Raw genomic sequence first — 14,867 nt, 5'->3', positions numbered from 1 at the left:
ATGATAGATTGTGCAGTATAACCAATACGACATGATAGTGATAGCCTGCAAACGAACATTATTTCACCGACAAAGCTACTACTCCCGATGCCTTAGAATAAGACTAATAATAAGAATAAGGTAAAGGAAAGAAATCATAATACCATAGCTATCCATTATGGTGTTAGGTGTCTGTTAGGTGTCACACTGATATTCATTAATCATTTTCAGTTAGATTGTTTAACTTCCTGCCAGAAGCTTATTTTTTTTGTTCGTTACAAACTGTTTGACGGTTATGAGTACATATAACAAACGGACCTTTTTAGAGCTACTATTTGGAGTTTCGAAAGAGTTAAACTAACAAATTTCTGAACAATGAAAAGATTTACATTTAAAAAAAAACTGTTCGGAACAATCACAGTCCTACGTCAAACTTTCGTCCGTACCCCTAGGCTCAGACCCTTCTACTTTTTTACATTTCATGCAGTTGTGGTTCGTTTTTTGTTCGAAGGACAGAATTACAACGCCCTTATAGATTGTTACAAGATTATCAATTACTTTATTATCAAGTTTGCATACTTCAAATATTTTTTTCTCAGTGTTCTTGATGAACTTAGTATTAATGTCCATTTTTTTTTAAGATGGAGTCAGAGATGCCAACCAATATCTTGAAAAAGCTGGAAAATTTAGAAAAAAAAACTGGAAAAAAGCTGGAAAAATAAAAAAAAAAAGGAAAAAAAACTGGAAGAATTGTTCTTTTTCCTCAGTTTTGTTTATATTAGCACTAGCTGACCCGGCAAACTTCGTCCCGTCTAAACTTTATTTTTCGTTATCACATTCACGTTTCACGTCACGTTATCACGATTCTAACTACCATAGACACATTTATTGCACCCTAAAATCTCCATTTGCCAAATTTGGTTTCATTTGCATGATTACTTCTCGAGTAATGCGGAAATTTGTGTTTCATTTGAATGGCAGCCACCCTAAACCTAAATTCATTATTGATTTCCTGTATATCATTTTGATCGCAAATATGTGGAAGACTTTGTAGAAGGGGAACAATTTACACATGCTTCCATTCTAAGGTAATAGTTGGATCAATTATCGCCATGTTGATGATTATTTCATCATTGAAATTAAAACGTTTTAGAACTTGATTACAGAGTATAATGTAAAACCATATCGAGTTGGTCTTGTAATCAGCTACGGCGTTGTGTTAAATTTTTCATACAGACACATATTCTTTGAGCAACTTTTCAATAGCGGCACCAACATAAACATTATCCAAACTGACAAATTTTTACTGATCGAACTGAATGTCAATTAAACGGAGCCAAATTAGTAAAAACCCGATATACCATACATCTGTACCAGAGGGGTTAAAAATCTTTACCAACTTGTACTGTTGTCTCAAACTGGCTCTATATTAAAAAGTACGCTACGTAGGACGATTATGTTTGAAAGATGAGAAAATTTAGTACAGGATATAGTAGTGAAACATCTAAATTAGTGAATTTAAATAACATTTTGGAGGTAAAAAACTTAAAAGTTAGTAATTTTCGATGTGTTATTATTAATTTTATCCCAAAAATTCACATTAAACTTGATTGTTTTATCAATTAAATTAAAGCTCTCAAACCGCTCTACAATTTGTTCTTTGACACCCATCTTCTATCTTTCTTAATCTCTCTGCATTATCGATAGAAATAATTCCTGGTGAAAGCTCAAGCAAAATCTTCAAAAATCACGATTGGCACCCTACTGTACATATAATAGCCACTTAAATTTCACCTTGACGGTGAAAAGTTACATTTTTTGGAACAAGTCATATTTGAGATATACATTTTTTTTTTCAAATTGTATGTAATCGAGTCCAAAATTGTATATATTCGAGTCTGTATAAAATCCAGTCTGACTTGCATTTTGACGTAGGACTACGTCTAACCGGAAGATATAGGGGGTGAAATGGAAATCTAGGCACTGAACAAGTAGGAAAAAATGCAAGATTTGGAACGCTTATAACTCGAGCATTTCTCAATAGATCGCAAAGGTTTTTGCATCAATTGATAGGAAATATATCTACGCATCTATCATAACGAATAACATTTCATTTTTCTTGAGATAAATAATTGAATAATTGTGAAATATCAAGCATTGTCAAAATGCACTATGTGCCCATTTTTGATTGGTCCATTTTGTGCTCCTCAAATCGTACCGACCAAAACGGGCAACCAGAGCAGCAGCGAAATAGAATGAAGCACGATTGGAAAGGAAAAAGAAAAAAATGAACGAAACATTGGTCGCAGTCTCACACATGCGTAATTCTCGAGCCAGCCAGTCAGCTTAAAAATCCACGCTCCGCTGCCGTAACGATCATTCTTTGTGTGGACACCGACTGGACAACATCGTTGCTGGACGAGCTGGACGGCGAGGGATCGAGTGCCTTTCTCAAGGCAAGAGGGCGGAGGTGGTAGCGCTGGAGTAGAGTAATAGAGTAGAGTAGAGTTTTCAAAGGGCCTTTCTCAAGGCAGAGACGAATGAACTGAAAAAGTTTAAAGTCTCTATAATTCAAGACCTTCCTTCCTTCCGTAACTATCATTCTCATTCAAACCGTACACCACATCGGTTCGCATCACAACACATCAACAAACCAACCCAAGCAGCCATGTCTGGACATGGTAAAGGAGGAAAAGTGAAGGGAAAGGCAAAATCCCGCTCGAACCGTGTTGATCTGGAGTTCCCCGCAAGGGTAGCTAGACCGAGCGCGTTAGTACCAGTGCACCAGTCCACCTAGCCGGCGTTATATAGTTTCGGCCGCCGAAGTGATCGAGTTAGCTGGCAAAGCTGCTCGCGACGATAAGAAAACCCGCATTCGGAACAGAACACATTCGGTTCGGTGGACATCAAGACAACAGGCAGTTGCAGCGAGTGGCGAGTGGCAAACGCAATCGCAAAACGGCATCAGGTAGCAGAAGAAAAAAGTTTGTTCTTTATACAAACTGCTTTGGTGGCAAATCCAGAACAAGGCGGCATCGAGGGCGTTCGAAATGGTTTTTTTCAAAACCACGAGTACAAAGTTTTCTAAATTGGAACCATTCCATAAAACAAGGCGCTTTTCAGGGCCATTAAACCTTCCAAAAAAGAGTTTAGGAAATACAGTTCAATGCTTTCTAAAACAATATCCAAAATAATAATAAAACACAAATTGATTTTTTCATAATTTGTTTGCTAGGATATGATGAGTATGTGAATTTGGCAGTTGTTCTGAGCTTATTGATTTTCACCAATTCTTAAATTGCTTCTAGATTGAAAGTACAGTAATTTACACTTATCTCGACATTTAGCTAATTGGGTGGACCTGTAATGCGACATATTTAGTTGGACATTTTTGTAAACATAGAGTTCGGGGTCCAAATTATGACCCCATATTGAAAGTCGACACTGTACCACTGTCATCGCAAATGTTCAATTACAGGTTAAAATTACCTCCAATCCGATACTGAGTGGTGGTAATGCGACGTGCCATTGAATGTAATTTACTGTAAAATATGTCACAAGCTGGATGGGAAGAAATTTTCCAACTGTGAAAGCTGTGGCGAGTGGCAAATGCAATCGCTCAACAGAAAGGTTTAGCCGAACAAGATGGGGATATCGAGTGATAACAAAACAATAAACTCTTTAGATTGAACATAATTTTGTGATCCTGAAAAGGACCCTTTTTAGCCTGCATGTGAATCCAACGAGCGAACAAATCGTAATGAATGTATTTTTTTGCCATCGCTCCGTTTTAACGCTCATTCGTTCGTCTCGTTGGACTCGCCCCTCTGGCTGAGTCTGCCGATTTGTCTCTATCCTGTGAGTGTGTACCGCTAGAGTATAAAACACGCGGACCCCAAAAAAATATCTTATTTTCTTTCAAACCGTAAACCCGTGTGGTTGTACGGCATCGGCATCGTGGACGTATTTTTTTTTGTCTGTATTATAGTGATTTTCAACTCATTTGGCTGGTTCGTCACTTTTACTTCCATTTTTGGAAGAATGTCGGGAGTGAGAATTGAACTCGTGACCTTTAGCGTGAGAGGCATGGATGTTACCACTACGCCAGATCGCCTCCTCTATCGTGGACGTAACAAAGGAGGACAAGTTAATGGAAAGGCAAAGTCCCACTCGAATCGTGCAGGTGTGTAGTTCCCTGTTGGTCGCATTCAATGATTGCTCCGCAAGGGTAACTAGGCCGAACGGATTGTTGCCGGAGCACCAGTATACCTAACAGCGATTATAGAGTTTCGGCCGTCGGAGTGCTCGAGTTGGCTTGCAAAGCTGGTCACGACAATCAGAAAACCCGCATCAAGAACAGAGCAGCTTCAGTTCGGCGCTCATCAGGGCAACAATTAGTTTCAGTGAGTGGCAAAGTGTTTCTCCGGCACGTCGCATTAAATGTAATTTACTGAACAACATGTCACAAGCTGGATGGGAAGAAATTTTCCAACTGTGAAAGCTGTGGCAAGTGACAAACGCAATAACTAAACAGGAAGGTTTAACCGAACAACATGGGAATATCGAGTGATAACAAAAACACAACACCAAAGATTCTTTCCAGAACCATCAACATATTCATAAAGAGTAAACAGTAAACTAATCCATTTTTCAGGTAGATAGGTAGGTATTCACGTAGGAGAAGAAAATAAAACAATATATTTAAAATATATATTTAACAAAAGCTGTCCCCTTTGTATAGTCCTACGTCACTCCGGTTATGTCCCCGACATTACCCACCCGTCTTTTTTTTTTTTTGATATTTTTTGAAAAATCAACAAATTATTATTTGTCGGTCTGTGAGACCAGTGCGCGAATGTAGGAACGTTAAACAACGATTTTCATAGCACTCGCAGTACATTCTGCACTCTTGGTGTACAGAAAAGGGTTTAACCTACAATCAAATTAAAGTTCGTCTGGCATGTGTGAAATAAATAATTGAAAAAAATGATGAAAAGTTTTCCTTTCAGGAAAATAATAGACAGAAGCCTAGCCCAAGCAATTCCGAATGGGACCAACAAGTTGTGGAATGCCATACCAGAAGTACAATATGCTTTGCGTACTCTCCGAATGAACGATTCGTAATTTTCGTAACTTTCGAAAAATCAACTTTTTCTGCTTTTCCCAAAAATACCTTTTATAAAAAAAATCATAACTTTTGATCTACTTAACCGATATAGATGATCGACATATCAAATGTAATTAGATAGTCTTTCATGGAAAAACTTTAACACTTGCAACAAATGGGGATCTTGTTCTGTTTACATGTCTTTGGACTAGAGGGGGCTATATTTTTTATATTTTTTCTTGAAAGCTGACCTTTTTTACAGAACATATCCAAAAACTAAAGAGGCACTTTCTCTTGTTTTTGAGTTATGACTTTTAAAAGTTAACCGGTGATCCAAAAAATAATTTTTCCCCTTCTATCTACAAATGTCTTTTTTCAAAAATGCATAACATTTGAACTACTGAAGCGATTTAGATGATCGACATATTAAGTTGAAGCCGATAAGCTAACCTTCTTCATCACACATGCGGGAAGATTGGATTCTAGTCGCATAGATCTGGTCTAGTCACAAGTTTTGGTAATTGTTTACTGGAAGAGAGCTTCTGTGAATTTTAGAGCTTGTTCAGATTTTTTGTTATATGATGATCATGTTTCAAATTACAGAAGAGTTATAAAATTTATCAGACTCCCAGACTTTCTCAGTTCATTCGTCTCTAGCTTTAACCCTTTCTCTATGGTAGTGTGCTCCAATTTGTCAATTTGGAAATTTAAACCTAAATCTCAACCTTGAGAAAGGCCATTCAGAAAGCCTCACTGCCGTTAGTTAGATTGATAAATTGGAAATTGCTTATTGATGACTTTTTCCGATCGATCGATTTATGTTTGTGAATTCGAGCATTGTTTTCGAGTTAAAGGAATGTCAAGGGGCAGCGTATTTCAAGCCGGATGTGAATAAAATATTTTTCAGCGATGAGAGCTGCGTTCATTTTTTGAAGAAAACGTTCTTGAACTTGAAGGTGAAAATTTGTCCAGCAGTCGTTGCTGTCGACGCCTTCACATCCGATTCGGTTCGGATTTTCTATTGCTGTTCTGAGTGTATTTTGAACCGTTTGAACCGCAACACCATAACCACATGCTCGCACCTTACGCTTAACTCCACTTGAAAGGTTCTGTACAACATCTGGCTGCAGCTTCTTCTGTACGGAAACCCACTTTTTCTTCATGTCTTCCTCAGATTCAACTTCCTTAGGATGCTTCCGTAGAGTCTGCTTCATAAAAGCCAAGTATTTTCTGATGGGCTTTAGTTCCGGTTCGTTGGGGCGTTCCATGTCCTTGAGAGCGAATGTGACCCCGTTGGCTTCGCACCACTCCAGGACATCCTTTGAATAGTGACACGAAGCTAGATCCGGTCAGAAGATCGTAGGTGTGTGATGCCCGATAAGAGTACGACTGATTTGGACATGTACTCCCTCAAACATATAGTCACCCCAGGCGTACACTTAGCGATGTAAAAGTCTGATACCACATAAACCGTTGGCCCTCGACCTCACTATCACCACCAACAAGCACGAGGTAAGACTTTCCTGCATTGAGACAGCTACGTTGGGTGATTCCCCAATGAAGTGATATTTGAGAAACGCACAGTAGGGACCTCGTGTTGAACCAACAGAGGAAGCAGACGCTTGTGTAGACACTCCTTGAGGTAGATCTGTTCGCTGACAGTATCGGTAGCCACGAACGGCGCACTCCGTTTGTCACATGAGCAGATCGCTTGCCAAATCATGTATTTCTTGGCAAACCTTGGAAATTTCTGCTTCCATTCTTCCTCCGGAACGTTAAACTTGTGCTGGGCGTTGAAGAACAGTCGCCCCGGAAGCTGCCGGTTGGGCTTGACGTAAGTCTCACAATCCATGATGAGATAATGAGGCTCCTTGAGGTGTATAGTTTCTGGGCTCGTGACTTTTCCACCGTATTTTGTCGTTCGTCAAGTTTTGAAGCCTTCTGAACTTTGTGTGCATGCAGTTCCTCCCGCATTTGCAAAATTTCTTGTATGCAGTTGCAATATTTTCAAGAGAAAAAAACCCAATGGGTATGGTCGCGACATGACCCGATTAAATAGTAGTGTAGTGATTGACGATAATGAGTTTGAGGTAGTATCAATAGGAATTGTACCTACTATGGTCTCTACAAACACATGAGATAAAACAGACCTAGCAATTGTGCGAAATGTTCTCTGTACAGAACACTCATAGGACCGGCTGTCCTCTACGGGCACGAAACGTGGACAATACTCGAAGAGGACCGGTGAGCACTCAGAGTCTTTAAATGACGTGTGTTGAGAACCATCTTCGGCGCTGTGCAGGAGGACGGCGTATGGAAGTGAAGAATGAACCACGAGCTCACTCAACTCACCGGCGAACACAGTATCCAGAAAGTGGTTAAAACTGGAAGGATACGTTGGGCATGACATGTTACAAAAATTTCGGACAACTATCCTGAAAAAATGTGTTTATCAGGAATTCGACTGGTACAAGACGACGAGGAGCGCAGCGAGCAAGGTGGAACAGGGCATGGTGAGCACCGGGTGTGCACGGAAATTGTACGCCACGAGCCGCGACAATTGGAGAAAAAATGTGAATCAGGCCATGTTGTGAAGACGTTAGGCCAAAATAAATAAATGAAACGTGGACTCGTTAGTTCGGAAGATGACGTCGTTATACACGTACACTGCAGTCGAACCTAAATTCTACGTATGGCTAAAATAACATGAAGTCATTATTTAAATCTAATTTCAACAATATAATCTGGAGAAGGTAGCTTTGCACAAGCGAATTCAAAACAGCTCATGGGTTTATTACACAGAGTATTCCACCTTTAAATTCCGAAAGTAAATTGAAATAAAACACACTTAGAATTCGAATTTCGATGAAACTTTTATTTCAAATTAAAGTTTGGTTTATGCCATTATGTGTGAAATACAACATCATTTAAATGTCCACCTAGGGCTTCCTCGCACACCTTGATCCGGAACAGGTAATTTTCGATGACTTTTCGGCACATATGGGGCGGTATCTCGGTCATAACTTCACGAATGTTGTCTTTCAAATGTTCAAGAGTTGGCATAGACACGTTCTTTCGCATAACCCCACAAAAAAAGTCTAGCGGGTTCAAATCGCATGATCTGGACGGCCAATTGGCATCACCAAAACGCGTTCACAGTTACCGTCTCGTCGTCCTCATTTTCAAAGAAATACGGCCCGATGACTCCACCAGACCATAATGCGCACCAAACAGTGACTTTTGGCGGATGCAATGGCCTCTCAACAATCACGTGTGGATTTTCTGAGCCCCATATACGGAAATTTTGGGTGTTCACATAGCCACCGAGCTCGAAATGTGCCTCATCTCTGAAGAAAATTTGATACGAAAATTCAGCATTTTGCTGCTGTTGTTCGTTCACCCAATCGACGTATGCCCGACGCATTCCATGGTCACCAAGCTCTAATTTTTGTACCAGTTGGACTTTATATGGATGTAGGTGCAAGTCCAAATGCAAAATTCGCCACAATGATGTGTTGACAAGCCCAATTGCTGAGCACGCCGTGGAATCGAAACATTCGGGTCATCCTCCACACTGGCAGCAACAGCAGCAATATTTTCGGCCGAACGCACATTACGATTATGCACAGGTTTCACAATATCCGCTACGGATCCAGTTTGTTCGAATTCACGCACCACATTAGCGGTTGTGTGCTCTGTAGGCCGTCCATGACGACCAAAATCCGTCCGTAATGCTCGAAAAACATTTGCCGGTTTTCATCATTTTTATAGTATAATTTAACAAAATTAACACGTTGTGCGATGCTAAAACGATCCATATTGTAAAATGGCAGATATTCAACTAACGATATGACGCTTTGGTTGACAGCTATGTCAAACGGTTGTCAGCGCAGAGCTGTATACTCTCGGAAGCCCGAAATGGAAAACCCTGTACTACTGCAAATCTATCATTTGGATGTCGCGAAAACAATCCTTATACTTTTGTCATACAATATTTAAAGTACTGTTTGGTTACAGTTGATTCATGGTTTACTAATTTGCGTTCTTACGTAGTTGTTAGCTTCGTTTTGAAGAGCACAGTCAAGCTGTATAGAATTTATGGTGCGTATTAGACACATTCCCCATATATCATGCTACACTCCTTGATTGTCTTCGAAGCCGATGATTCTCTTCATTCGTGCAAAAATTCTCTCAACAACAAAACAATAATGACAAAACTCATACAAATTAGATTAGGGTTGGATTAAGCTGGATGTTGGGATGACGAGTGACTTACCGATACTCCGGCGATGGACATCCTTGTGCTACACAAAGTAGGACTGCGCCCTCGTCCTGTGCCACGGACACGTGGGAAGTGTGTTCTACCACACTTGGGGACACGATGCCACGCTGCTCTGGAATTAGAAAGGGCGAAGGAAATTGAAGCCGCGACGTAATGGATGTCGTTATACTGTTTGAGAGCATATCTAGTAAAAATATCGAAACTATTTGTCTGTAATTCCGGTGCGTGTATTCCAGAATGGTTATGCATAAAATTGATAGCGGTCATGTGAACACGGCATAAAGAAGAGAATCATACACCGTCCACATTTCTCACGCATGACACCGTAATGCCTTCAGCGTTAAACTCTACTCAGCCTGCGGTTATTCCATTTCGCATATGTACAAGATTGTACATTTTTTTCTCTTAACATTTCGAACGTTCTATTCAATTCGACCCAGCATCCCTTGCTGCAGGAGCTGGAGGCTTGCCATCCCATCAGCAAACAACAGGCAATCATTCCCAACAATAGAGGAAGCGCTCTCTTGTGTAGGGCTGTCACGGCGATTCCTGCGTCATTTTTGTGTTGAGTAAATTGGTACTTGTGCTGTCTCCGACATCTCTGGAAAGCACTCAGCATATCAGGAAGCGCTTCTTGATTATATATTTACAGAATTCGAACATTTTCCATGAGCCATCAAATCTAACAAAACGAATGTTCCCCATTTAAAAAAAATAATTTGGATAGTGAATCACAAACTAGAAGTGAAATAGAGGTAAAAGCGCTGAGAAGAATTGTTTGAATTATTGTATTACACCAGGTAAACTAAAATTGAACTTGTAACATTGAAACACTCTACTATATAAATTTGATATACCATTTGATTTTTTGAATAAGTTTAGTTAACTAATTAATTAATTTGAATCAATTTGAAATTGTTTTTTTTTTAAATTAGCACATGAGGTTGATGACAATCATGTGAAATCAATCATGTGTGAAACTTTGCCGAATAATTTTATGTGATGCAACTTTATCGCGGACACCATTTTGTAGTATCATGAGGGGCCTAAGTTAACCTGTTGGTAAATATTGTAGCTAAATAAAATTGTTCATTTAGTTCATTCAAAGTGTAGTGTCCCATGCTTTTTGATTAATGTTAAACAACATTTCGGGACACATTCGGGACACAAAAAAGTTTGGTGAACAGGTAATCAAACTCATTGAGTCAATAACTTACCGTTCATTCGTATTTTAGCCGAACTGCTCGTGACGACCTGTCGCGTTAACTTGTGCATCGTCCTGCATCGGTACGAGGGATATCGATCGTTGTACTCTAAATTATGGATTAGCAGTTCGCCGGTGGGTAGCAGGTGATATTTTCCATCTGTGAAATGTATGAATAAATGGCGTTTAGTTTTAACAAACGCACCCGTGTGATCAGCCAAACAATCAACGCCACATACCTCCTTGCAGCGAGGGATAGATGTAGAAGGCAGGCTCCTGCACCCAGGATACCACCCGTACTAGCTCCTTAACAAAATTAGGCACTACACAACGCAGAATTGCGGTACAGCCTCGAGATGCTGCCAACACTTCGACGTCGACTTTGTAAGCTTGAGCAACAACTGGTTGGCGGGGCACCGGCAGAGGGGAGGGAAGCAATTAGAAGGGTGTAGGAAAGAAAATAACATTGTTAGTGAAGGCGAAATTATCTGTTACAAAGATATTCATTATATTCATATCGCCCCGGAAGCGTAGGATGCATCGTTGTTCTGTTAGAAAAGCGCTAGAAGTCTCTAGTTGCCATTTCACCAGAGTAATTAAGATTTTGTTCAGATTCCGTCCTGCGGGAGTGGATAGTATTAACATAATCAGATTATTCAGGAAAAGAAACCATCATCCCGGGGCGAATTCTTTCCAGCAAATTAATTCTTCCGAGGAACGCATTGTATTCCTTGTTGAATAGGTTCGCAAATGTAGAGCACATCAGCCTCTTTCTCCTCGAAATGATGTAATCGTTTCAAGGCATTACAACACCTCGCTTGCGCTTTATGGGCTCTGTAAAGTTTCGCTCGAATTTTGAAAGTCGTTGTTGTCGCTGTAGGCGTTAGGTGATGTTGGAAGGTAATGATCTACTTCCAGGAACATACTGTTAATTTTCACATCGTCATTTGGTCCGCAGTTGATGTATTTCACAAACTAGCTGTCAAATTTTCTCTTTGTGTCGTTTATTTGCATTGATGATGATGATGGTTTTCAAATGTCTTCATGCGTTATTTTCTATACGTCGTTTGAGATCATTCATTCCAAGTGTACGCATGACATTTTGTACATTGGTGCGATTTGCGACGAAGTGTTCCTCTAATTTACTCATCATTTTCGATCGGCCAAGAAAAACGGCTGAACATATCATTTTAAAACGATTTGCAATATTACAGTAGATGTTTTAAGCATTGAAAAACTGCATTTACATTTTTTTAAACTACTGTGGGAAATTAACTTTTGCGTAGGATTACGCCTTTCGGGAACATATTGGGGTACAATTTGAAAATCGAAAATCGGGCACATCGTCCAATTTCAAACGCTTATTGCTTAGTCATTTCATGATGGATTGATTGAAATTTTAGCGTAAATCGATTTCGACACTCCAGAACAATTTTTTATATTGAATAATATAATATATGTCATGAAACTAACTATCGAACAATTGAAAAATCTCAACCCCTATCCTAATGGACATACCCACTTCTGATTGGTCGAAATTGACGACAGATGCGGCGGGTCCCTAGGAGAGACATCAAAACCAAGCTTCCTGGGGGAAATTGGCATTGCAGATATATGAAAGTAGGGGGAATTTTTGTTCCTACCGAAATGTATTCCCTAACAGAGACATCTAAACCAAGCTGCCTGGGGGGAATCGGCATTACAAATACATGCTTTTGTTCCTACCGAAATGTGTTCCCTAATAGAGACATTAAAACCAAATTATTATCAAAGAGTTTTACGATGTAATTCTTCAAACATATCCAAGATAACGGAATCCTACGTCAACTATGCGGTTGTGTCTCGGACACAACCATCCTTTTTTGTTGAAGCAGCAAATGAACCTTATAAGGAATTTATTGTTTTTATTCCATTTGTTTATTGTTTTTCGGTTAACGATACGAACGATACGATTATTGAAACATTTATCATCAAAAACGAAAGGGTATTTAATTAATTAAATTATTTGTGGTAAAAGGATCCACAGAAACGTTCTAGGTTTGGTTTAAAGGTTCGAAGAAAAAGTCATAGGAGGGTTGTGTCTGAGACACGACCGCATAGTTGACGTAGGATTACGTTAGGCTAACTGTTGAATGCTGATTTCGGATGTTTGAAAATCTCATAAATCTATCATGAAATGACTGAGTGATAAGCGTTCGGAATTGGACATTTTTTACAATGCGAACGATTTAAGTTTTTCATTTTGTACCCCCATGAGACGTTATTCTACGTCAAAATTCGGAGACAAATGATACATCACTAAGGCTGTGATTTCACTTAGAAAACAATATTCGGATATGCCGAATATTGCTTTCTAAATTTATAAATGTATGCGGCATGATATTGTCACCACAGCTTGTTTGGGTTGTCACAAATGATGGTGTGTTGAATTATACAGGTAGCAGGGGACAAAAAACTGCGGGGGACAAACGACATAGCGCTAAGGTTGTGAATCCACGTAGAAAACAAGCACTAAGAGACCTTGAAGAAATGTTCGGATAAGGGTCCTCGATATCACAAGCACCAGGAGTAAAAATCACAATCAAGGAAATCACAAAGTACACCAGGATTATTGAATCAGTTATTGATAAACATATTTGGGAAATGTCTAGAAATTGTCTATAAAAAGATTCTTATTGGGCGTCCAAACCTCGCTAGTCCCTACGTTTCCCATTAACCGAATAAAAAATGTACGTTCCTCTGGTAAACACCGTCAACCAGCAGTAGGGCACCGGGATAGTGGTAGGGAACTACCACGCAGTGAGCACGATCCAGAAAAAAGCAGCGAAAACGTCAAGGGTAGTGGCCACCACCAGCAAGGGATACCCCTCTTTATTTGCAAACTCTTTAGGGATGAAGGCATGACCTTCTCAGTAGGACTACCAGAGCGCAATGATGAAATCCATTAATTCCACCAATTTTTTTGACGTAGGACTACGTCTAACCGGAAGATATAGGGGGTGAAATGGAAATCTAGGCACTGAACAAGTAGGAAAAAATGCAAGATTTGGAACGCTTATAACTCGAGCATTTCTCAATAGATCGCAAAGGTTTTTGCATCAATTGATAGGAAATATATCTTCGCATCTATCATAACGAATAACATTTCATTTTACTTGAGATAAATAATTGAATAATTGTGAAATATCAAGCATTGTCAAAATGCACTAAGTGCCCATTTTTGATTGGTCCATTTTGTGCTCCTCAAATCGTACCGACCAAAACGGGCAACCAGAGCAGCAGCGAAATAGAATGAAGCACGATTGGAAAGGAAAAAGAAAACAATGAACGAAACATTGGTCGCAGTCTCACACATGCGTAATTCTCGAGCCAGCCAGTCAGCTTAAAAATACCCGCTCCGCTGCCGTAACGATCCATTCTTTGTGTGGACACCGACTGGACAACATCGTTGCTGGACGGGCTGGACGGCGAGGGATCGAGTGCCTTTCTCAAGGCAAGAGGGCGGAGGTGGTAGCGCTGGAGTAGAATAGAGTAGAGTTTTCAAAAGGCCTTTCTCAAGGCTAGAGACGAATGAACTGAAAAAGTTTAAAGTCTCTATAATACAAGACCTTCCTTCCTTCCGTAACGATCATTCTCATTCAAACCGTACACCACATCGGTTCGCATCACAACACATCAACAAACCAACCCAAGCAGCCATGTCTGGACATGGTAAAGGAGGAAAAGTGAAGGGAAAGGCAAAATCCCGCTCGAACCGTGTTGATCTGGAGTTCCCCGCAAGGGTAGCTAGGCCGAGCGCGTTAGTACCAGTGCACTAGTCCACCTAGCCGGCGTTATATAGTTTCGGCCGCCGAAGTGATCGAGTTAGCTGGCAAAGCTGCTCGCGACGATAAGAAAACCCGCATTCGGAACAGAACACATTCGGTTCGGTGGACATCAAGACAACAACAGGCAGTTGCAGCGAGTGGCAAACCCAATCGCAAAACGGCCTCAGGTAGCAGAAGAAAAAAGTTTGTTCTTTATACAAACTGCTTTGGTGGCAAAACCAGAACAAGGCGGCATCGAGGGCGTTCGAAATGGTTTTTATTAAAACCACGAGTACTATGTTTTCTAAATTGGAACCATTCCATAAAACAAGGCGCTTTTCAGGGCCATTATACCTTCCAAAAAAAGAGTTTAGGAAATACAGTTCAATGCTTTCTAAAACATTATCCAAAATAATAATAAAACACAAATTGATTTTTTCACCAATTCTTAAATTGCTTCTAGATTGAAAGTACAGTAATTTACACTTA

At 39.9% G+C, this 14,867-nt stretch overlaps 1 protein-coding gene across 11 annotated transcripts in view; it reads right to left on the bottom strand.

The window, feature by feature from the left end:
• LOC129769399 (cell adhesion molecule Dscam2) overlaps positions 1 to 14,867 on the bottom strand; it is a 405,723-nt gene that overhangs the window by 110,375 nt on the left and 280,481 nt on the right. For all 11 annotated transcript variants that reach the window (XR_008741870.1, XM_055771653.1, XM_055771657.1 and 8 more), the window contains exons 3-5: positions 10,812 to 10,973; positions 10,586 to 10,732; positions 9,363 to 9,480 (exon numbers count right to left, since the gene is read on the bottom strand). Coding sequence is in view for 10 of the 11 variants with exons in the window: in XM_055771653.1 (XP_055627628.1) it covers positions 9,363 to 9,480; positions 10,586 to 10,732; positions 10,812 to 10,973 (427 nt within the window). In the remaining variant the exon portion in view is untranslated. The remainder of the gene's footprint in view (positions 1 to 9,362; positions 9,481 to 10,585; positions 10,733 to 10,811; positions 10,974 to 14,867) is intronic.

This window comes from Toxorhynchites rutilus, chromosome 2 (genome assembly GCF_029784135.1).
Source record: "Toxorhynchites rutilus septentrionalis strain SRP chromosome 2, ASM2978413v1, whole genome shotgun sequence".
NCBI lineage: Eukaryota > Metazoa > Arthropoda > Insecta > Diptera > Culicidae > Toxorhynchites > Toxorhynchites rutilus.
This window is presented reverse-complemented; position numbering and strand designations above follow the sequence as displayed.